Genomic DNA, 26,212 nt, shown 5'->3' on the forward strand with positions numbered 1-26,212 from the left:
TCATTCAAAGTATAAAGGAAAAATATACATTTGGTCCTTTAGATTTCAATACTTTTCTATTTTAGTCAACTTTCTATTTTTTAATCGTTTAGATCCTAATATTTAAATACTTTTTTGTTTTAATTCTTTTCTTTTTTCTTAAGTCGTTTTCGTCAAATACCTTTGATTACTTTTTATTTGGGTTAATAACCAAAAACAATCCAAACTTTTCACATTTTAACGATTTTAGCACGAACTTTTTCTTTTAGCCAATTAAATCACAGACTATCGATTTGAAAATAATGTAACACACCGTCAATTTCTCCGTTAATTTTAACCGAAATTGCTGACGTGTACATGACGGTGCCACGTGGCACATGATAATGAGCCGAGTGGGTCCTACATTTTTTTAAAAAATAAAAAATATTTTGAAAATTTAAAAGATAACAAAAAGCCGATCAGTGAGGGCATCAATGCTGGCCCCCACCACCGCAATTAGGGTTGCCGACGACGACCAGAGTGGGGTTATGGTGGGGGATGGTGTCGAGGCCCCCACTGCCGACCATCTCATGCTCTTCAAAATCGGCCTTACGGCCTTTTTTCTTTTTCTTTTTTCTTTTTTTTTTAAATTTTCAATTTATTTTTTTAAATGTGGGACTTTCTCGGTCAATCACCGTGTGCCATGTGGCACCGTCATGCACCCCTCAGAAATTTCATTTAAAATTAACATAGGAATTGATGGTGTGCTAACATTGAGTTTGTGATTTAATTGGCTAAAGGAAAAGGCTCATGCTAAAATCATTAAAATGTGAAAAGTTTGAGTTTTTTTTTTTGTTATTAATCCTTTCTATTTTCATCCTTTCATCAAACTTTTTATTAGAGAATATTTTAACTTTGGTCTTTTACCTTTTAAAGTTATATTTTATTCTAATTCTTTTTTGGTTCAATTTTCTTAATATTACACGTTTTGTTCTTATACTTCTATCCCTCAAATTCCCATAAAATGCCCACACGGCATTTTTTAAATTAAAAAAGATTATTATTTTAATTTCAAAAAAAAAAACAAAATATATCAAAATAAAAAAAATCGTGAACCTACTCGAGAGAATGAAGTGGGGTGAACATTTATGTCACAAGCAATCTTTGCAAAGGTAATGGCGGTTTTCATTGGGAGAATCGCTTCTCAATTTTGCGAGTAAAGAAATGAAAAAATATAGGAAAAGTAAAGGCGATTGTGATTCGATAGCCACCAACTACACCTATGAGGTTGTAGTGACACACCTAGCAGGGAGATGATAAACTTTGATGCAAGGAATGGTGTTTCAAAGTGTAATCGTGGACGGAGGTATATGCTAAAGGTGACCGACATCGTCCCGTACTGGCTACCACTGCGTCTCCCTCTTAATTTACCATTCTCCCTCTTAAAATATGTTTTGATAGATTTTGCTTCATTTTAAAATTAAAAGAACAAATTATGTATAAACTTCAACAAGGTTGTCTAGCCATTTTTATGGAAATTTGAGTGGTACAAGTATAAAAAATGAAACATTTAATATTATTAAAATTAAACAATAAAAATTTAGGATAAAAGAATAACTTTAAAAATCTTCTCCAGCAAAAAACTTTTATAAAATGGCGAAAATAAAAAAGTAATCAACGGTATTGGATGAAAACAAATCAAGAAAAAGGAAAATGACTAAAACGGAAAAATATTTAAAGGTATAGGATCTAAACAATAAAAATTAGAAAAAGAACTGAAAGAGAAAAGCCTCCAAACTTAGAAAACCAAAATATATAGTTTTTCCAAATATAAATATATATATATATATATATATTGTGAATAAGAACTTCGTTGACAGAATGCATTGAAATGTAGACAGATACTTTATTAATTTGAAAATATATATAATTTGTACAATTATTTCATTAAAACTATCCATGTTTATTCCTGAGGGTTTAATTAAGTAATCTTTTACTGCCCAATAGGGTCGGATGTATCCGTGCCGAATTTCACATGTGTATGAGAAAATGGAATATTTTCAAGGTTTTCTTTTCTTCCAGCAAAAATAATAATAATAAAAAGAATTCAGTGAAGGCGAATCCTCAATTCTCACAAAGAATTCTCCCCTTTTTTTTATTGGAAAAAGATAGAGAATGAAGCGTTGTTTGGACGACATAATACTACAATTGATTAAAAAGTGAATTGTTGACAGTTGGGCCTTTTGTTGGAGTATTATTATATTACATGAACATAAACATTAAAGAGAAAATTTAACTATAAAATTGTTTTCCCTAAATTATAGGTCAAAATAGAAGATTATTGTTTTTGATAAATCATATTACAATACTGAGGATACGAGTGATAATGTATATAATGGATGTGAGTTTTACAAATATAATCTTGTTGTAAAATCTTTTTTTAGTTATAAAGGAGGTCAAAGCCTAATACAAATAATTAATAAAGGGCACGGTAATCTCATTAGGGATCGAACCTGTGATTTCTAAGTCAATAGGCGAGAACGTGCGCTACTCCACTGCACTTTCTGTTATAAATCCTTACCAACCATAATTGTAGAGTTTTAACTCTGGAAATTGACTACAGTAGTTAGCTTTTTTACAACCAGACATTGATGTTAAGCTCGGACTTTACAATGGCGACTCTAGTTTAATGAATTTGACCATATTTAATTTGTGCCACACTCGATGATTTTTATCTATTCATCAATATTATTTGTATATTATAATATATAATTAGATACTTTTCAAAATTAAAAGCTATCTTCATAATTTGAAATAACTCCTCAAGATTATTTTCCAAATATAATATGTCAGATGTCCTATAAGCATTAGACGAAAATTCATTTCTTTTCATCAATTTTTTACTTATCATAATTTTTCCTACACCTCACTCACACCGGTCGATATTTTTCATTTTTCATTGCACCGATGCATAATACGTGATATGTCCTTTTTTATTACAAGGAGCTTCCTCACTTGATCAATCACCTACATGAATTCCACACAAGCCCGTGGAACAGATCGTCCAACCATACATACCAAGTATATTGGGTGCATATAGTAGTACTATGCACTCTCTATACATGTATCATTCGCGTTTCTATCTAGATTACGTATTTGTTTTCTGTCATGAATTTATTTTTCATAATTTGTAGTATTTATTGTGTGTACTCGAATATATATATGGTTTTTGACATATATTTTCTTTATATCTACATAAAAATTGATAAAATTTTGGGATCAACTTACTCGTATTAAAATGGTTAATTAAATTTCATTATTTTTTTATTTTGATAAATGTAGCATCAATTATCAATTAATGGTAGTATAACATTGAACCGGTGTTGGCCTCAGAGCACTCGATGTTTTCTCTGCTAAAGAACTTTAGAGATCTGCCGAAGCCTTGTTCGCAAAAGATCTTTAGGTAATCAGTTTTATGGGTTTCGTACACCAGTCCTGGATTTATGGCTTTGGCGGATTTATATGGCCTACATCGTATTAGACAAGGTTGATTAATCAAATAATCTATTTTTAGATTTAGTTTTTACAGAATTTTGTTATTATGATAAATATAACTATTATGCATGGACTTGGTACGACATTATACTAAACAAATTGAAGTAATTTTTTTCCTTGAATAAATTGAAGTAACTTACATAATAGGTATAGCTTTTTTATAGTTATTTTTTCATATAATTGCACGATAAATTTTAGAACTACATAATATTACACTTCATTTTTTCCAACCAAATGTGCATTCAAATTAAAATCCCTCTTAATTGTATAATTATAAAATAATCTATTCCAATTAATTTATGCAAATTTAAAGCTACCTTTTCTATTTATAGCGGTAATAATATTTCACTCATTTACTTAATTAATATAGAATTACGCAATACCATCTTCACTGTACCAAAGAGCATTTGAAAGGTATGAGGGCTTGTATGTACATCTAAATAGCCGAATAATGCAGTTAAAAAAAGAAGTTGTGTAATATAATTGAAATTTTCCCTTTCTGACGGTTCCAAAATATTGTTATTATTCCAACATATATACGTACAAAAATCATGGTTGAAAACAGAACAATTCTATTTACATGTTGGTTCATAATATCAAATTATTATGATAAGCAACTATGAAAATAAATATTTGGCATGACTTTAATACTAATTATTAGGAAAGTGCCCATGCTTAGCTGCGAGTACAAAAGTTTCCCAAATAATTTATTAGATAAATATAATACTAAGAAATTGTTATTTCTTATACCGCTTATTTATACTAGCAGAGACATGTATGAGTTGCATACATAAGCAATTATTACTTATTTTAAAATACTCTTACTATAATATGGATTTACATTAAATAAATTTAAGAAAAGGAAAGAAAATTCAAAAGAAAATTGTACCCTATATTCACATATAGCTCGGCAGCTTCAAACTAATCGACATTATTTGCAATAGACAGTATTTCAAGAAAATTGCACTATTTTATCAACTCTATATAATTTCTATAAGGCACATCTAAGTACAAATTATAGGTATTGTTATACGTGTTTAAGCGACTAAAAGTGCAAGTCCATTCCTCTCGCGATGGAACGCTGTTAGGACCACGAAATTCTAATCCAAACCACGAGTAACTCACGTGTGTTTTGTCGAAGAAGAGACTTGATCTACAGCTCATGGTTAGTCTCAAACACTTGCACGAAGGAAAGATCAGGAGTGCTACTCGATTTCCCTCTCCGAAACTCAAGATAGTGTGAGCCGTGATTATAGGAAAAAATAATGAATTTTGATCAACCTAGAAACATCTAAAGTGCATGTATTTATAGAGGGTTTAGAGATAGATTATGTTACCACCATGACGAAATATTTAGTATATTTTCATATCCCATACCTCGATATATTAGGAAGCTTATCCTGTAGTTATGGGAAATTCCCTATTATAACTCATACTGACAGGCCCTTGCTAGTGGGCCTCGTTGGGAGGGTTAGACATGACTCGTGAATGATCGAATTGGGCCTCGCTCAAGTCGCTAGGCCTTTCGGGTAGCATCGGGTCGAAGCCCGAAATTCTGTCCCCAACATTGCCCTCTACTTGGGCACGTGCGACGCGTACGGTTGCCTGCATGGTTGAGGAAGTCATTGACACGTGTCGCTCCATGGCTCGCGGAATGTACCCCACCAAAAAGCACACTTCAAGCGTTGGCGTATTGTTAGATTGGCCTTGATCCGACAGCAGATAGGAGGTCAATCTACGTCAATCCTTCTTGTGCCCCCTAGCCGTCAAATCGTTTTAACCCTGCTCACCCTCAACCTTTGAATTGGGCGTCATTTCGCCATCGCGGACGTGTCAGAGCTAATGATGGCGGAAACACTCCCAAGGCCACAACTTTTGGCATTCCAGTAGGATTTCGACGCCTATAAAATGGGTCATTTGGAGAGCTTTTCCTCATTTTTTATTCTCTCTCTAGTGCTGAAACTTTGCCTGTTCTCTCTCTCTCTCCTACTGAGCATTTTCCGATTGTTTTCTCTTATCATTACCCTAGTTTTTCAGCGTTGGTATCCCAAAGAGATGAGAGGGCGACATCAGGTAGTAGGGTTGGATCCTTTACGTGTAGGTCGGGCAAAGATCGCGAGGTCTACGCCAAAAATCAGATTACTTTTGATGAGTTCAAGGAGGTGATGATGTTGGGCAGCATCTATGACTCGGAGAATCCGCACTTCCCCCATTCCAATTGCAGGCCGGATGATCCGAGGGATGTTGGGTAAATGCCCATGTGGCCAGCGCTGATTGAGGCATGGCTTCAATGGCCTCTCCACGCAAACGTCGTGGAGCTATGTAGGCGACTCACTATCACCCCTTCGTAGCTGCCTCTGAACTCATGGAGGCAGTGGTTCACGTTTCACGTGTGCTGCCAACTTCGTGGCATAGTCTATTTTTTTAATACTTTCCTTCAGTTCTTCCGCCTCTAGGAGAATCCGCGCGGGCTAACATACAAGTTCTTCTTCACACCTCGCTATGTGAGGATGAGGATACTCCGTGGTTACCCCAGCACCAATTCTGACTAGCGGAAGAAATAGTTTTTCATAAACCAGGCGAAGCCCTGGAACCCTCAACAGTGATGGGTGTGGCGCGAAGCTGCCCCTGACGTTGACCCAAGACTCTCCCTAGAAGAGTGGATACAGGGAAATGGGACTAACTCAGGGAATGGGAAATGGGAAATGGGACTAACTCATCTTCTCATACTCATACATAAATGAAAAATAGGCACGAAATGGGACTAACTCATCTTCTCAGCCAGAGTTTCTCTTTAGCATCACATTCTCTCTAAACTCATAACTCTTCCTCTATCGCGGAAATCAAGTAAAACCCTTATCTCGTCGAGATTCCAACCATCCACAATCAGCCCATATCACAATAAATACGATGTATAGTTGCAATAGCGAGACAATGGCTTGGTCGTTTAATCTATAAAGAGATTCAGTACTACCAATTGTGGCAACTGTCCGGCAAATATCTAACACAAAATAATAAAAGAAAAAAAGATTCAAATATTGAAAAAATATTAAAAAGTATGAAATAGCAAATCATGTCTAAGATATGAAATTCCTATTCGGTCAATGATTCTCCTTCGAGCCAGATTATCCACAATTGCTGAGCATGGGCTACTGTTTGTGGCATAGGAACCCTTTGTCGTTTCCATGGTTGCTCGATTGTCCTGCAATAACGGCATGTCGTAGTTGATGTTATGTCGCCCTCCTTTAAATCGGTTAAAACAGTTATAGAAAAAATTGGGTGACATGAAATGAAAATGATTTTGGATGGAATGATGAGTCAGTGGTTAATCCATATTTATGAAATGAATGATCTTTAGAATTTCTTTTGAGATTGGTTGGATTATTTAGCCCAACTCATTTGGACAAAGATTCTACATGGGTTATCTTTAATTTCTTCAATTAACAGGGAAAATTGCACCCTTAGTACAAAAGTTTTGGAAAGTTGCATAATTGATACAATTTTTTTTTGTACCAGAGGTACATAAAGTTTGAAAAACATAACAAAATAGTACATTTCGTCAATTTTGACTTAACACTGTTAGTCTCTGCTTACGTGATAGATGACGTGTCAGTTGTCATTCTACTGGCAAATGACGTGGACAAATTTGAATTCGATGACGAGTGACGAGAAAAATCATGACGTGGCGGTGGAAGAGGTCTGAAGCCGTAACAATTTGTTACAAAAATGTTTTGGATAGTGTAACTTATTATTACAAAATTTTTGATAGTGTAACTTGTTAGTACAAAAAGTTTTAGATATGTAATTTGTTAGAACAAAAAGTTTTCTACATATAACTAGTTAGTCCAACTGCGTGCAAAAAACTGCTAGTGCTACAGGGGTTTTACATAGAGTTTGGGGAAGAATTATTGTGCCAAACTAAAGCCGTGTGAATGTGTTTCAAATAGATTAAAAATGGATTTGAAAATGTAGGAGTTTGAGGGATAATTGGGCGATGAGGTTGCGACAATAATAATTAATAAGATTAAAAGGGGCACACAACGTTTAACAACAAAATGTTAACAACATTTACAAAATCCTTCCACACATATGTAATAACCACAAAATGAAATCAAATCTCATATTAATCTCAATATCTACAAAATCCTTCCAGATTAATCTCATATGTTCATAGGGATGACAGTACCATTGACACTACTTAATAATCACAAAATGAAACAGGTTTCACTCACTATCATCATCACAACCTATTGAACCTAATTGATTGCATGTGAAGGCCGACTAGAAGACCTGGATGCAGAACCATTTGCCTTTTATCAGTTTGAAATTTTATTTTTTAATTTTTTTTCGCCACATCAGTTGTTTTTACTCACCACACCCCACCGATGTGTACTAACAAGTTACATGTGGAAAACTTTTTGTACTAACAAGTTACACTAGTCAAAATATTTTGTACTAAATTGTTATAACTCCAAACCCCTTCCACTGCCACATCATATTTTCCACTCGTCATTGGGTTCAAATTTGTCTACGTCATATGTCAGGTAAAATGGCAACTGACACGTCATCTGCCACGTAAGCAGAGACTAACGGTGTTAAGTCAAAATTGATGGAATATACTATTTTGTTACGTTTTTCAAACTTTTTGTATTTTTGGTGTAAAAAAATCTTTTTGTACCAATGGTGCAACTTTCCAAAACTTTTTGTGCTAATGGTGTAATTTTCCCTCACTTGATATGATCATCTTGAGGGATTTGAACTAAGAAAAATCATCAACATTTTATCTTTTGCTTCAAATGAATATGAAATTGGCTATGCTATTTACTTAGGATAGGTTCCCTCGACGTGTACCCATTTGCTAGAGAAGACGTGCCACAAATCGAGCGGCTATGTGACATGACCAATATTGTATGTCTCCTTTTTTATTTTGCTAATAAATGAGATCGAATAAGTTTGAAACATCATGTTTGCGGTATTCTCACATAGAACTAAACAATATCATTTATTTGATTTTTATACTTTCTTGTGTTTACACCATTTATATAGATACTTGATTGATGGTTGGTCTTCTTGGAAGCCAGAGGACGGCAAGACTGTACTTATGATAACTATCAATCGGTAGCCCATTGTCACAACAATTCTTCTAGATAAATACTTTTCTTATTCATGACTAGTAATAATAATTTCTAATTTTTAAAGTTATATCTCTTTATTATTACTGGTTTGCTAGTGGGTTACGGGACTTCGGGAGATGGATTGTGCAAAACAGCTATTGAATATATTGGAGTAACATGGTTTTTTTCCCTTTTAATAGACAATCTCTAGGAGGATGAGGTGTCAAGTCAGCGTCCTATTATCCATACTTATGAGATGAATTAGGTTAGAACTTCTTTTTTTTACTTTAAAGTCGACCGGTCAAGGATACTTAGCCCCGTCAGATATCAACGTGCTTTTTACACTTGTTGCATGTGCCACTGTTAGTGGCATGAGTCATGGGAGGAGCTGTTCCACGGGAGCGACAATCGGACATGGAGAAAAGCTACTTTCATGAGAGCGGTCTATCGACAACTACTCCTTGCAAGGATTCCCATAAATGAGAATTTTGATATTTCGAGACAAATACGAGATATACTTTTGTGCCCTAGCGCCTCAGCCCCGTCTTCTCCGACTTCGACTACCTCCACAACAAGGTTCAGTTCTGGTTCTAGTTCTCCGCCGGATCCATCCTCTCCTCTCTCCTTGTCCATAGTAAGTTTTAGATTGCCTTTGTTGTTGCCTCTTCCCAGTTCTTATCTTTGAGGCCAAGAGTGAAGATTATACTGATTGATTTATATGTTGTTCACATCATAATTTCTTTGAAGATGCCAATCAGAGAAATAACTCGAAAAAATTGAATCCATAAATGCTTACCATGAGAGTAGGAATTGTTTTAAGAACAAGAAATGGTATTTATGGAATAAATGAACGTTGAAAGGGGTAATTTGGGTATAAAAATGAAGAGAAACAAAGAGATGAGCTCTTCACGCCTGTGTTTAATATAGAAATGGTATAAATGTCATTGATCACACAAAAACATTTAAAGTATTAAATCCATCCACCTAAGGAATCCCGAACAATGGGAGAAGAAAACTATTAGCCAAACTCTACTGAGGACTAAATAAGCAAAACCTAACTTTTCGCAGCCCTAAATGCATTTACCAGAAATCCTAGCATTGCAATTCCTTCATATCCAATATTACTGAATGTACCCACAATACTTCAAGCAGATTGCGTCTAACTTTTGCATTTTTTACCCTCATTTTGTTGAAGCCTCTGTATGCTAACCTGAGCTAATAGGCTCCCTAATATGTCACATTGCAAGTAAAGAAAAGATGATCACGAATTGCTATATGTAACTGCAAAACTCACATTTCTCTGGTGTCGTTGCGACCCTCAATTTCATCATTTTGCTCTTTGTAGTCAACCTATCAAGCACCCTCAACCTAGTTGATGAATGAAGCCCTTGGAGTATGTCTTTCAAAACAAACAACACGATTCCAGTCCGGCTTTGGCCCTTTTCATCTTAAACAACTCCATGCATCAAAAGCAGATATTTAAACAATAACTTCAGGACCGCATGCAATTAGCCGCTAATGATGGGAAACCTACGAGTTGATGTCAATAAGATATTTTTTAAGAAATATAAGATACCTTTTTTGTATTACAGCAAGCACTATTATTGAGAAATTAAAACGACAAGACCGAGAATTTTCAAAATCTTCTCAATGAACTTTTTTGAAGAAGAATTTCAGGGGGAGAAGGGGAAGATGAAATTAATATTGTCTCTTTAGAAAACTGGAAGATATATATATATATAGGAATATACAACTTCTCAAATGGTAACGTCCCTTCGAGTCCACAATTACATTATTTCACTAACTAATCACATTTCTTCAAACATATCAAATGATTAATTAAATATTTTTCTTTTATTTTGCCATTTATGATGATTAAATATGTTTTGTCTAATTTAATCATTAGATTTGATTGTCTATTTAAACTATAATTTTCTCTATGTAGTTCTGTTTTATATAGAAAAGAGTCTCTAATAAAAATAAATAAAAATTAAGTAACGTGGGTTTTATATACATATATTCTTATAGATGTATATATTCGTTGAAACATGGATTATATTTAACGAAAAGAGGTGCAAAGGTTTCTTTTTTCTTTTCGTGAACTAGTGTTTTAGATTTATCTAAGGATTAATTGTATCGATGGTTCAAAAAATTTCATGAATGTTTCAAGTTGGTCCAAAATATTTTTTTAGTAACTTGTTGATACAAAAAGTTTTAAAATCGTTTCAATGTAGTGCATTCCATCAATTGCACCTGACGCCGTTAATATTTTGCTGACATGGCGCATCCTATGTGTCACTTTTGTTATGTGGAACCAATCATAGTGCGCCACATTATTTAAGATGATATAAAATCTGAAAAAATCCAATAAAAATACATAAAATAATAAAGAAGCCAAATGCATATATATATACACACATGCACGGCAAACAAGCTCTATAATTAACATATATGATAAGTTAATAATTAATTAGTTAGGTAAATGACGGCTAATTATTCTTATAGCCAAGGTGGTTCGGTCAAAGGTGCAGAAGGGTTCATGTGAGGGTAATTATTGCATGGGGTCATGCACTGATCATTTATCATAAACCTTAATGGACCATTTGCAGAATGAAAATTTTTCCCCGACACACTTAGATATTTTCAGCCTGTATAAACTTAGCTTTGACTTTTTCTATTTAATAGAACCCTCAGCCTAATAAGTTATATAAGACAAGGTGCATATACATGCTACGCATAGCGTATCATAACTTTTTTCTTACCGTATTATAAACTCTAAAATCATAATTATTTTTCATAATTTTCTAATATTTATATATTTTTTATAATTAAAAAGCAGTTTTTTATATAAATTAAAGTATTAGTTGATGAAATTAATTTTAGAAAAAGGAAATTATGATATGAAAGAGCAGGTGAGATTTGGGACGTGAGGAAAGAGAGAGAGAGAGAGAGAGAGAGAGAAGGAGAGAGGGAGAGAGTAGGGAGCAGGGAGTTGTGGAGAAATAATAACGATAGTTATTCATACGAATTAATAGTTTTAGCCTTAATTCAATGATTATTATTAATTAAAAATATGTAATAAGGATATTTTGGAAAACTCAAAAATTGTACCAAAATAAAATGTATATTAAAATAAAATGTAGATGCTTTGGTTGAGGAGGATGAAGAAGAAGTTTACGGAAGTACGGTGAATGGGTCTTTCGAGTTCAAAAAAAAACAAAAAACAAAAAAGGCGAGCCTGCTGCTAGTAGTGCTAAGCTTTACTTGATATTCGGAAATAACTAAAATAGTACACGAAATCTTATTATTGACTATATGGACTTTTATATTTCTGATAGAGGATATGATGACTAACAATATACCAAAAACCATCTTTTTAACAAATAAGGGTTAGTTCAAGCGGTTTGACAGTTATTTTTCATAAGTAAATTTTTGGATTTGGATATTGTGAAATAAGAAAATCATTAATTGAAAGAGATTTATCACTTAATGGACTGACTAACTCGAATTGAATTTGTCAGGACCCATTTGATTTTCGAATACAAGGCCACACATTGAAAAGAAAAATCTTTTAAAGTCTTCATTTAATCCTTGCTCATAGGCTTATTTTTGCTCATACCTTTCAATTTGTTCTGGAACATGAAAATAAGAAAAGTCAACATGAAGTCATAAGTAAGGAAGATAAAGGAGGGGAAATCTTTTCACTTTTCCTAGGAATTTTTCTCGCAGTATGGACTCGATGACTTCTGATCTCCACTTGGCTAGTGTCCTAATACCAACTTGGTGAAAATCTTGTACTTTCTTTTTTAATTACTTTCATCACCAGAAGAAAAATAACGTTAGAAATAAGATCCTGTCACTTCCATTCATATTGAGCAAGGAAATGAGACTTCATAACTTAATTTATGTTTCATTGATTAATCGATATCCCTACGCTGACATTGAAATTGATGTTGCCATCAAGTATGCAATTTATTTAACTGGTCGATTGTTCTTTTCAAAATGCCTTACTCCCAACACAACATACCCGTCTCATTTTCAAGCTCTATATACAAAGGGCTAAATGAAACGAGCCAAATGAGAATGTTCTATTTGATAAAATTCCATCTAAACTTGATCACAGTAGAGAGGACAAGGGCAATGAAGACAAATTCGGTTTCTTTCTTTCATTTTACTATCCGTTTATTGGTGGGACGAACATTCTTTTTCATGTTGGGTGGCCAAATAATAAAATTGTGCTAATTTACTGCCACAGCTGTAATAAGCTTTGTCCTGACAGCATTTGTCTTCCGGGATAGGACATGGAGCAAAGTTGAATATTGCCGATTCTGATTAGTTTATTTCATAAAAAGATCTTCAAATTCTTGAATGACAAAATGATCATGCAGACTAAAGTTGCAATATATACTATAAATCGAAATCTAATTAAGCTGTCTCTTTTTTTTTAGATTAGAAAATATATATATTTTTTATTCTATAAGTTTGACATTCTGTCAATTTTGGTCTTATAAGATTTAAAACTATAGAATTAGTCTTATACGTTTACTCCGTAACTGCAGTTCAACTTGCGTTTATCGAAAAAAATAGTTTCTATATATACTTTTTAAAATTTTCTTTTATGATAATGATGATAAGGGGTGTCCACATTTTGTCCAATTACGTCCAACGCTCCATGAACGGCTTGTGAATCATGGGATATATTACTCGGCCAGTAAGTGGCCAATAAAGAGCATTCTCCTGCATATTTTTAAGGTAATACGAACTTGGATTTTGATCAAAGAAGTCGCACTCCTTTTCTTTCGGTGGAAGAAGTCGCACTTAATAACCATTAAACCAACCAGTGATTGTAGTGAGTGCTATAGGCTGTACCTCCATATATATAGATTATTGAAGATATAATCAGTTACCTAATTGAGAGATTCTTGATATATTCTGTGTATCTTGTAAGTTGATGGATAAGGAAACATATCAAGTGTGCTTGATGCCCCCAGTAAAATACATTTCTCACCCGTGGAGACTGGGCCACATGGCTTGTGACCCTCTCTGGGCCTGTGATGGGCTTGCCACGGGCCTTCCTGGCCCAAGATGCATTCAGCCCAAACTCGATTCATAGCAAAATCAGAACAGCATTACAACAGGGAAGGTGTCTGCCGGCCTTTTTCTTTATTCTGGCAACCCCATTGAAGAATCTAGGCTTTATGACCTAAATAAAAATGCAAATAATTGTTTTACCCCATAGTGAGTTGACCCGGCTAGATTGAATTAGTTTGGTACTCATTGGGCTTTCAAATATCAGGGCGCACGCCGAAAAAAATGCACGTAGCTTGCTATTAGACATTGTCCAGAGACTAAATGACATATTACTAAAAGAAATTCAAGTAAACTAATACGGATTGGTTCAAGTTATTCGCTACTTGTACCCCTTAATTTGGGTTCTCGAATTCGAATCTCGTGAATGGAGAAAATCCATATGATTGTGAAAGTTTTACTCCTTATTGACCGACCCAAGGCTCATTAGCCGATTCATGTCGGGGTCGGCAAAACCTTATCTAGCTAGTTATGTTGGCCAATAACAACCCGGATCAACATAGGGTTCATTAGCCACTTCATGTGTGGGCGAATTCATACCTAAAGAGTCGGTGCATATCATTGGTATGAATCCTATATAATTTTCATTTTGCGAAATTACTTTTTGCATGAGCCAACACTGTCTATATTATGTGTCGGTCCATACACGGGTGCGTAGATCCATATGTTAGGGTTGACCTAAGTCGTTTTGTTCCAGCCATATGTAAGGGTCAGCGGAAACATTTCTTCGTTTCAAATTATTCTTGTGATCTTCTAAATAATATCTAATTATTATCCTATATACTACATGCCTTATTCTCTGAGGCAAATTCGACGTTTAAAAAAAATTGCTGGGATAATATCAGATCGATCGGCTTCAAAAGGCGACTACTTAACAAATTCAGTGGGTAGGGGGCCATTCAGTGGGCTCAGACTGTAAATTTAGTGGGCCTCACTATATGGCGCAAAAAAATTCCGACAAAATTATAATAGATAAGTGAATGGGCGTTAGATCCGGGATAAAAATGTAACAAATTAAGCTGATTAATTCTTGTTTAGCATGATTTAAGAGTTCACGTATGTAGTAGATTCTTTTTATATGATGGAAGATCAATTAGGATATGGACTTCTGTCAAGCTGATAACCTTTATGGAAGATAAGATTAAAAATTTGTAAGGTGATATTCTGTAAATGATGAGACCATTATTGCGTGTAAGAATTGGTTTAAAACTATGAATGACTAATTAATAATCGACTATTGCGCCGCAATTGTTTGTCAAGTTTTTTGGGTGAATATCTTTTGTCAATTTTTAGATGACAAAAAGTAGGCAAATAATACGTATAAACATAAGATTAATATAGATAGAAAAAAGACATAGCGAAAAACTATGTATTCTACTGAATAAACATTACAAATATTGTGAGTAAGAGTCAAAGGAAAAAAAATCATGTTTGATAAATAAATAAATATCTACTCTAATCTTATGAGAATACAAATAACATATATATCAAGAAATAATAATATATATATTTGCATATATATATATATATATATATATATATATGAAGAGTGGTATATATCGTACAGAGGGTAGGGTATCAGAACTATATTAAATCGAAAAATGATGTGTAAAATGAATTTTCAGATTTTCTATTTATTGAATATTTGACATATTGATAACTTGATAACTTGAAAAAGATCATATATATCAATGAATTCTATTCAATTATTGAGAAAACTTAATTTTTCGAAAATTTCTTTAATTATGTGAGACCACGTATGATATATATATATATATATATAATTTATTGAATGTAATTCAAATAAAATATTGTAAAGTTCATTTAATTGGAGAGAAAATGTCAATTCACGTGGAGTCACCAAATGGAGTTTTTATATTTCGTATTTTGACTCACATACAGATGAGGATTATCAAATGAAGATTTCAAACATTGCACTTCAGCTTTTTTTTAAAAAAAAAGAAAAATTCAGTGCCATATAAATAAAAGTTCAGTGCAATCAAGTCATGATCAGAACCCCTCATGTAGGACGAGTACAAGGGAGTATAATTGGACGGGGCATTAACTGATTCGAATTGAATTATGATGTAGTCACAATATATACCACTCAGTTTATTTTTCTTCGTGGGTTCCACAATCTTCAAAGTCATTGCCCCGAGGACTCGGCAGCTTCGACATCGCTCCTCGCTTTCTCCGGACCATTTTTCTCCTTCTAAAATCCCCTTGTAATTTCCAAAAAATATGCGGTATATTCATCTCACACGTCGCTCTATTATCAGTTAAGACAGTTGCCGCACCACGGTACGGCTCCGAAAGAGTTGGTGTGTCTAGGGTTTCATGGATGGACTCGTGTAGTATTGCCGCTAAATAAAAATAATTGAGGACAGATCTTATAAGCTGGACCGCCTTTATGGTGTTGAACTTTCACTGTCCACTCGATTTGGCATCATCCCAGTGAACGGGGGCCATTTTTTGCCATCGTTGCCATCCTTTCCTCAAAAGGAAGTCGCAGGGACAAGGGGAATTTCACGGATGAGTCCCAAAAAAGTTTGCGTGGTCCATTTGAAGAAAACAATTTGACCTTTTTTTTTTCCCTCTCAGTTTCCTTTCATTCTTTTTCCCCTTTTAGCTTTAGCATGCAAGGGAAAAAAGGCAATTTAGTGCTGTTTGCTTTCTATTTCATTGATTTGAATGGAACAACTATGTAAAATCGATCGAAAGAATGATTCAACGTGCAGTTGAAATCACCATCTGTCTAAATGTATATATAGCCTCCGACCATTCGAACAAACATGGTTCCCATCAGATTCGAGATGTACAGCGATGCAGGAGTTTATGCATGCGTGACCCGTGTTTTAAACACACATCATGTTTAATTTTAACGGTTAACTGGCCAGAAATTTCAGGCCGATGGGGTTGAACTTTTGGAGGGGGCAGGCATGCCCTTCAATAATTTGATCAATGGGGACAAAAGTAGGATAAATGCCCTAAGTCAAGAAAATGAGATTCACTCCTTTGCTTGAAGTCTTGGGAATCCATTGACTTGTGATAGGAGCAATCCCCCCAAAAGACAATAAATAAATAAATAAATAAATTACAATGCCTAGATCCAGCATAATGATTATCCAATATGCAATGAGCTACATATTCCTCTAAAGCAAGTTCAATCATATAAAATTAATTTAATACAGGTATAATTAAAACATAATTAAGATAAATGTTAAAGCATATCAGTACTATAAAATATTGAATTATTTGATCAGAAGGCAGGGTTGCGGGCCTCTAAAAGAAGAGAAAGCGAAAAATAAAATAATAAGGCATGAATAATTTTATTGACGAAAATCAAATCCAAAATTTTTTGATTTAAATCAGATTGTATATATCTGTCTTTCCAGAATAATTTGAAAAAAAATATTGATTTGCTCATATTCATCCTTTTTGTTCACTCCAAAAATTCAAAGAAGAAGGAAAAAAAAAGAGGGAAAATCTATAATTAAACACAAACAGTTGTCCGTTTTACAACATTTACACCTCAATGACCCCACTGCACATGTAAGAAAACTTACATCCCTATCTCAATTTTTATTATGTAAGAGCCCCCATGAATACCTAACTTCTCTCTCTTGTTCGTCTTGATTTTTATTATTCGGCAAAAAAAATTAATAAATTATACATAAACATGTAAAAAAGTAAAAAATAATAATCCCACTTCACTACCATTCTACTTCTGGTCGACCCATCCAGGTGTATTTTATAGTGTGCAAAAATCAGATTCCTCTCTCCCATCATCATGCTCGCCCATTTGATATGAATCACATATACCCACTTAAATCTTCTGATAGCCCAGATCTGAAATCTGAACGAACATTGCGGGTGATCCCACAATTTCTTAATCATCGATATTGTACCATCGATAGAGACCTGATCTAGCACAAACAGTCGAATGCTTTCTCTGGCAGTATGTACCTTGAATTATTCGACTGTGTTACTGGGTATCGCCATTCGTAGATGGCTTGCTTGTGGCTACTATCTCGTACTCGCCTCCGTCTTCTTCCTCATCGTCTCCGTCATCATGGTCCTCATCTAGGTCGTGGTCCATGTGCTCGCTTTCCATATCATCCATTGCTAGATCTGGTCGGGACTGGTCTTGCTGGGGATGCCATTGTTGCTCCGGAGTCACCATAAGCGGTGCCATGTCCATAATCTTGCTGCTCCTCTCCCGATATATAGCATCCAGTTGTTGGAAGTATGGACAAGTCTTCGAATCCTCGCGCCGCTTCTTGTTCGATTCCTTTACCTTCTTGAAGTACTTGTTGATGTTCTCCCATTTCTCTTTGCACCTCTTGGAGCTTCGCTCGTATCCGAGCTTTCTCATTTGGGACGAGATTTCCTCCCATAGCGGGCCCTTAGGTCCATTCTCTTGGTACTTAGAGTCGAGATTCGTCCGAAGGCGGATCAATGCTTCAACCTCAACTTTAGGCCATCTGGAAGAGCTAGTTGGAGGTGGAACGATACTATGGCTATCTCCATTGTCACTTTTCCGGAATTCAATGTTTGCGCTTGGCTGAGGTGGTGGCGCTTCAACTGGCAGAGCCACTGGTTGAAGCTGCAGTTGTGGCGGTGGAGGTGGTGGTGGGGCGGGAGCGCGAGCGCGAGAGGGTGTGCTTGCGGTTGTTGGTAGGTTATTATTTGTATTCTGTACTGCCGCCAGTCCAGGTTGTTGATCGGCTATCTTCTGTAAGAAGGCCATAACCGCGGTATCCTTGGCTGCAGCCATGGATCGCTCCTGGGCCAAGATCTCGCGTTCCCTATTGATCCTCGCCATCTCCTGCATCCTCCAGGATTCTTCTCGAACCAACCTCTCATGCTCGCGTTTTTCTATTGCCTCCAAGAACTTCTTCTGAAGCTCCTCTTGCTTGTCCATCACCTCCTTCATCAGCCTCTCAAAGAAGCCCTTCCATTTCCTCTTCCTCTTGTGCCGAAGTCCATCGCCACCTCCTCCTGCTCCACCTCCCCGAAGCCCTTCATCCGAGAAGGTTGAGGAAGAGGTCGAATGCGGGTGCACATCCTTGGACATGACCGGAAAAGGATTGCTAGGGTTTGCTACCGACTGTGGAACAGTCGTAGGGTTGGGAACCGGCAGTGAGGTGTGCTGGAGGTAATTCACCGAATTGGTAACAATATTCGGAACGACATTCTGGGTCGTTGCTGATGGAACAGCCGCAGTGGGAGGGTTAGTTGGTGACGTACTCGGCAATGCCGGTGGGGGTACCACGTTGGCTGGCAGGGGCAGTGATGGCGGAGCCGATGTGATCTGAGGGTGATTATCGAATGCCTCTAACTGGTCGAAAAACCGATATGTCTTGCCGTCTTGCTTCCCGGTTCGTCCCTCTCGGGTCCTCTTATGGTATTTGTAGACGTTCTCGAACTTCTCCTTGCATTTCTTGGCACTCCGATGATAACCAAGCTCCGCTAGCTTCCTGATAACAACAATAGCAAAAACAAAAAAGAAAGAATTTATATACAAAATATCGAAAATATCAATAGAAAACGGAGAAGCCTAGAGATCGGCACATTAACTTTAACTCAATGGGGAAGGAGAATTCAGTCGATAAACAGATTAAGTATATATATGGCACGTAATGAGATAAGAGAGAGCAAACAAAAGGAAGGAACAGAAACGGATCAACGATCTAAAAAAAAATTAATTAACTTATAAAGGTTGATGTGATGCCCATAATAAGCTCATCGATACTTAAATGAATAGCCGAGCCGCCATGCCTCCATCGATAAAGCATTTGCAACTTGCAAGCTCATCATGCTATGGCTTAAGACCATGTAACCGTCGCCTGTGCATAGAACCTTTCGAAAATTACTAGGTAGATTAGATCATCTTTTTTCCCCCCCTCCTCCTTTCATATTGTTTTTTTCTTATTCTATTTCTTCTGTTTCCGAAGGGACACAATGCGATCTAAGACACCCAAAATGGTCCCAACCGACTCAGCCAAGCGGTGAATGCCATAAGGAAATACCCAAACTCCCAAAAAAAGAAAATCATGAGGAAGAAGAAATAATAACCAAAAATCCAGAAATTCAAGATTATGCGGACCTCCGCTCTCAACTCCTCCGACAATTCTAACGAGGAATATAATTTTCCTTGCAAAATAATTATAATGATAATTTGGGTTGATTATAATTACCTTGAAACCTCTTCCCACAGCGGGCCCTTTGCACTGGAGTCCCGAAAGGCCACGTCCATGTCGGATCGTATCTTCAGCAGGGCCAGCGTCTCCTGCCTCGGCCACCGGTTCCCGCTCCCGAACAGCCCCCCGCCCCGCTCCTCGCCGCTTCCTTGGCCCGCCTCATTCTCCCCGCTGCTGCCCACCATGCCCGGAGGCCCAGCTTCTTCTCCACCGCCGCCGCCCTCCCCTCCCAGCATAGGATTCCCTTATCTTCTATAATTAATTATTTCCTTCTCTTCCTCCTCTTCTTCTACTAAGCTAAGGTAAGCTATGGCAAGTCAGAGAGAGAAAATAATGCAACAGGGAAGAGGTGAAATTCTCTCTCTCTCTCTCTCTCTCTCTCTCTCTCTCTACTGTGTGTATGTGTGTGAATAAGATGCAGGAGGAGAGGGGGCTGTGTGGTGAATTTGTTAACATATATATTTGGGATCTCTGCTTGTCAATCTCAAGAAGCTGTTTGCATATATTTATATAATTATAATATTTATTTATTAGAAAATTTTACAATTATTCTATAGCTTTTCTTACTTTTCTTTTTCTCAATTTGCTTTCTTTTTCGCTGTAGATTCTTCAAAAAAAAATCAGAATATAATATGTGGTTGGCTCGAAACAGATCTAACAGTATCAATTAGGGCTCTTGGTAAAGAATATCTTACCATTTCTCGGAAAGTTCAGAGGGAGATTGCTTTCTCTTTACTTAAAATTATGCGAGCAATGTCATTCATAATTTTTCTCAATAAAAAAAAAAGTATTTTACAGTTCGTTTTAACCCGTCAAATTGATACCGTATATACATTTTGATATGGGATCAGTATTTGACGAACCAACCCTTCTATTATAAGAGTCCAACCTACTGTATCTATCTGCAGAGAGCGAGCGGTGAGATAACTATTAATGCCTGTATACTTGGAAGTTCCAATTAAAACAGAGTTGCAAAGGCCCCTTCGGCATTCTCGGCGATAGCGTAGGGGAGATGAGATCTAAAAATTGTGAGAACGTGAAAGAAGAGATCTGAAAATTGTGATAATATGAAGCCGTCTTGTTTCCTCGGTGTGAATCTTGATATTCATAAGTTTAATTGGACCCCAACTAATTCAGTTGAGTCGGGTCAGCAAATTAAGAGGTAAAACTCTAATAATGTGATTTTTTTTACATTCATAAGAACTCAAATCTTAAACTTTACTTAAGCAGAACAAATGCTGAACCACATGAATCAACCCACGTTGATTGATCGCGGTCTTGTTTTAACTTTGATGAATCTATGCACGTATCAAGTTATAGAGGTGGTAACGTTTGGTAATAAAAATTGCTAAAAATGATGAAATAATGAAATTTATCCAGAGCTGCGAATAAAGACAATGGTGATAGTGAGTAGGTTTTTTGTCTGTTCACCCATATTTAGTTAAATGCCGACCCATGTAGGTCAGCCTGTTTTGTAGCTATTTTCCCCCACCCCCCCTTGAAAATTTTTAATTTCTTGGCTCCCCCACTTTGTTGTCTTTTTTTTTTTTAATTTTCATTATTTTTAATATAAATATTATTTTATTTTGGGCTGGGGGAAGGAAAAGATAAATATCAGCTTTGCTTTTATGGAGGGTTTGGAATTCACTAGCCGTAGGTGGAAGGGATACATACGTAAACACATACATATACAGCAGGGATGGATTGGAGGGATGAAAATGACCAAATTGGCCCTAACATGGATCCAAGTAGGACTTTAATCATTGAGCTAATCTGACAAATACTTTATTAAGATCAGCTCATATGTGATCTGGGTTTGTCTCTGCAAACTCAGAATTATCTAAAGATGGCAACTTTAATAACTCACCTAAAGATGCACTCCTGTATATTATATATTATCATAATTTATAGGCAAAAAAAGAAAAAGAAAAAAAATATATTTATATATATATATATATATAATTTAATGATGAAATGAAGAATACGGTACACACACAAAGACGCACTTGAAATTCAGCCACAAATTTTTTTTTTTTTGGTGAGACTGTATGATCTTCTGCTTGGTGGGGGCAAGAGGGGCCCTACCAATTGATAATGACCACCCTTGCCCAACTAGTTTAACTGATTCCCTTTCCTCCCCTCATATAAAAAATCTCCTTTTCTGGCGTGTAATTTGTAATAGTGTCCCCATATTTTATTGAAATTACAACAATGTTCCCTTATTTGTTTTGAGGAAGTTTACAATATCAAGCTAGATCCTAGATTTAACTTTTCCTTTACTCTTCCTTTTTTTACTAGGTTGCGCGATATCATGGTATCTTACTTGTGCAATGCCACCGGTGCTAGCATTGTCAACACAACTATGCCTAGATGAAGCATTGACAGATCTATATTAAACTTTACGTAAAATATAATACTTTTATGCACTGATCTTTTCCGTTGTTATTCCTATAAGACCGTTAAGCATAGCCGGTTGTTCTTGATGAAAGTCCTTGCTAGGTTAAACTGAAGCTGGCATCGATGACTTTATTGAAAAGTAAAGTGATTTTGAACCGTATTTTTTTCATATTTTTTAAAGAAGAAGCACACGCACTGACGTAAAAGAAAAGATAATGAAATAAGTGTTGAGATGGGTCATAAATATAGATACGTGTCATTTCTTAAACTTCTCGATTGGAAATAGACGATCAAATTTGATCTTGTATACGTAGGAACACACAATAAATAGCTAGTTTCCTACATCCACTTAGTTTGAAATTGCAAAAATAAGAACCTCAAAATAGGGGGGGCCCTATAGTTTTCCTTATTTTCTTTATCACTATAATTGTGCAAAGAAAATTTTGGGGCAAAACATATAAATTTTCAAGGCCAATTGTTCAATTTGGTAGTGGGTTCCACTGTTGATCATCAATATTAATAAACTAGTTAGATGCAGGTCATGTTCTTAGGGGCAAGCCATAATTAATGATATGAAGTAAATAGCGGCCAATTCTGCTAGGGTGCAACCTACCCATAACGGATGGTATTAATTTCTTTGATATGACCCATCTAATTATATGGTGAAATCGAATATATGATATGATAATAATAACTATTGAAAAATTCCCGTTACCCATGATGGAGCTATGCATGTACGTACCCACTCATGATTGAAAATGGTGGGGTTTCCCTTTCTATAAAATAAACAATATGTATATATATATACATATACATATACATATATACCAGAAAGTACCCAAGTAATTTAGACTCTACATCTTGTACATATTATACGTGCTATATATAAAAGCATGGGCCTTCGGCCCCGTATATGACCCATCAAATAGGAACCAAAAAACTCATATTATACAGATTATGACATATCGTGATGAATATCGATATTATTATACGTACATAATCTTATATGAAAAATATATGTTATCGGCATGTGGCATTATGATTTATGTCATTATTTATGTGAAAGCATAATATAAGTGACATGTATTAATTCCTTCAACTTGCTACATATATGCACGTACATATATCTCTTTCTATTGTCAATTTTCAAAAACCATAGTCTTTCAATCGGTGCACTTGCAATTGAAAGGGACTTCTGTGAAGTTTAGCGATAAGGTTGAACTATTGTAAAGGGCAAATTCTAACTTTTATGCCGACTAATTTATTGATTCTTTTTTTCCATATAGTCAGAATATATGGACAAGCATGCATGCGAAAAAGAAATTTTTTAAAGTACTATTCATAATAATTCTGTAAAGATATTTGTTTTTGATTGAGACAGTGTAAACCAGTGTTATCAGAACCGGACCGGATGATGAACCGGAAGGGGTACGGGGTCATGGGTTTATGGGTCCAACCGGGGGTTCGATGGGTCGGACCGCTCATTTATTTAAAATAAAATAAATATTCATATTATTAAAAAAATTATGATAATTAAGATAAAAGTATGATGATTTTAAAGAAATATAACAATAGTATAAGAAAGTATCTATATTTAATATTTCTTACTTCAAAATAAATATTTTATTTTAATAAGTACTTAAAAGTAGAGTTAAAAGAACAAAAAAGTGGTGGTGGCTTGGTTGGTAGTATGCTAATATGAAAAGTAAGAGGTCATGAGTTCAAATCTTTACACAACCAACCAATTTTTACATTAAATAGGAAACCCATAAAAACTCATAGAACCGGCCGGTTTAATGAAATTTTGCTTAAAACCGGCCGGTTTTTGGGTCGGCGGTTCAAAGCTGCCATTTCGGTTTTTAGGCGAACCGGACCAGACTTGGTGCCGGTTCCCGGTCCGACCGGTCGAACCCGCCGGTCCGGTCCGGTTCTGATAACAATGGTGTAAACTTTATATTCACAATTTTTACCATAAATATAGCAATAAATTTTACCAAATATATTAACAGCTCTTACATGGATGCAAACTTCTGGCCTCTCTTTTTTCTTCCCTTGTCTGGAAATTCCTGGAGCGAAAAATAATTTATTTACTGACAGGTAAAAAAAGACCTCTTTAGGGCCACTATATAAATAAATAAACGTGCAATAATAATCGGGAATCTCTTCCTTTTCTCTTTTACAATTCAATCAATTCAGAACTCAATTATTGAGTCAAAAATTAATGCAAGAAAGTGGGGACCCAAAATTGTGTAAAACTGGTAAATTATTTAATAAAAATGATTAGAATAACAAGCAGAGCAGGCGGCGGAAGTGTATCATCATTAGCTGTACAAATAAGTATAACCATGAATAGCAGATTCCCCATCATGCGGTTGGTAACAGTTGAGGATTGTACATGTCTTGCTAGACCAATTAAAATTTCCAAGGTTGAAAAATTTAGCTATGTAACAATAATTAATTCAAGGATATCATATAATATGTCGTGCAATATTTTATGGCTTTTTCTATATCATAATTAATTAAGACAAATTGAAAAAGAATGTATATGTAATATGTCGAAAATGGAGCGTGGAGTGCAATAAAATCAACCATGCAAGTTGCAAATACTTTTCATGGGCAAATACTAATATCGTTCGGCCATTTTGATGTAACTTAGCATAAGAGCGAAACGATGGCTGTCTAAGTTCATTGGCGTGATAACTCAAATTCATTATGATGGGATAAAGGTCATGAATTGGACCCACAGTAAATACAAAATGGGCCGTCCTGTCAAAGATAAAATTTAGAAAATGGGAGGTGGGGTCGTGTAAGAGGCATGCATATATATTGGCTTTTATCTTTTCCTTTTACTTGCAGATGAAGGCAGTCAGTACCAATTCTTGGTCTACCGGCTCATAGCGGCCATCAGCAGGGCTCCTCACTATAACTCTCCAGCGGTGTCCCCAAGTCGTGCGATCATGCGCACGCATGTAGGCCTCGACAAGATGAAATTTGAGTCCACACGGCTTAAATAAATCGCACGAATCATCCATTAATTTGTAATAGAATCGATAAAACATGAACTAGTAATCATGCCATTTTAAAATCCATAATTTTTAACAAATCATCAAGACACGTGGTACACATAGCATGGATATCTAGGAAGGACTCGAGGGTCTTGACTCGAATTCCTGCTTGATTTGAGGAGGCTTGAGTCAGAACGTAGGAGTTCTTCTTGGAATACTTCCGAGCGGAGCGATCGATCTCTCGGCTCCTTTGGGGTCTACACTACCCCGGTGGGCCTGAGGGATCAGTTGACACTGACTACTAATATTGACGGTTCATATCCCACAGTCTTAATTTTCTCTTCACACACAGATTTTTCCAACTCAAGGGCACGACTATCAATTTAGGATTTACCGATAATCCTAAGGTTAGAGTGATCGAAACACTCCTAGCCACCGGTAAAGACGAACAGCCCGTGCATGGGCATGTCATATTTGCACAGCCCTTTTTATCTGATCGAAGTGTTTCCTTCATTCTAACATAGATTCGGGCGCTTACGAACCTAGACTCAAGATGCGAGTGAGGAAGGCCCGTGAAAGGCTGCCTAGTTCCTCCGGGATTGAGAGCAGGGGTCTTGGCACACTCGTGGTGTTTCGCGTTCCCACCTTCCAAAGTTTGTGTTTAGATCGGATTAAAATATGAAAACGGATTAATCTTGAATTCGACGTAATCAAACACGGGAAAATGGATGGGACAAAACTCTAGGTTTTAGGACTCTGGCTAAATACATTCCGATCATAATCTATTAATCTGTCAGTATCATAAATCATATAAACTTAAAATGAATCCACAACCCTAGGGCTTGACGCCATACATTATGTCCATCGAGTCCTTTTAAAGCAAAACTAAATG

The 26,212-nt window shown here is 35.8% G+C and overlaps 1 protein-coding gene across 1 annotated transcript; it reads right to left on the bottom strand.

The window, feature by feature from the left end:
* Window positions 1-17,169: 17,169 nt before the first annotated feature.
* LOC116188554 (trihelix transcription factor GT-2-like) lies at window positions 17,170-20,373 on the bottom strand. The gene is made up of 2 exons (XM_031517986.1): window positions 19,916-20,373; window positions 17,170-19,195 (listed from the first exon to the last, which is right to left on the bottom strand). The coding sequence occupies exons 1-2, from the start codon at window positions 20,152-20,154 to the stop codon at window positions 17,701-17,703; spliced, it is 1,734 nt and encodes a 577-aa protein (XP_031373846.1). The 5' UTR covers window positions 20,155-20,373; the 3' UTR covers window positions 17,170-17,700.
* Between the last annotated feature and the right edge of the window lie 5,839 nt (window positions 20,374-26,212).

The sequence above is a fragment of the Punica granatum genome, chromosome 8, assembly GCF_007655135.1.
Source record: "Punica granatum isolate Tunisia-2019 chromosome 8, ASM765513v2, whole genome shotgun sequence".
NCBI classification, from domain to species: domain Eukaryota; kingdom Viridiplantae; phylum Streptophyta; class Magnoliopsida; order Myrtales; family Lythraceae; genus Punica; species Punica granatum.

Coding starts and splice junctions, on each gene's coding strand:
- LOC116188554 (XM_031517986.1), bottom strand. CDS start 20,154: ATGCTGGGAGGGGAGGGCGGCGGCGGTGGAGAAGAAGCTGGGCCTCCG. Junction 19,196..19,915: donor CTGTGGGAAGAGGTTTCAAG/GTAATTATAATC, acceptor TGTTGTTATCAG/GAAGCTAGCGGAGCTTGGTT.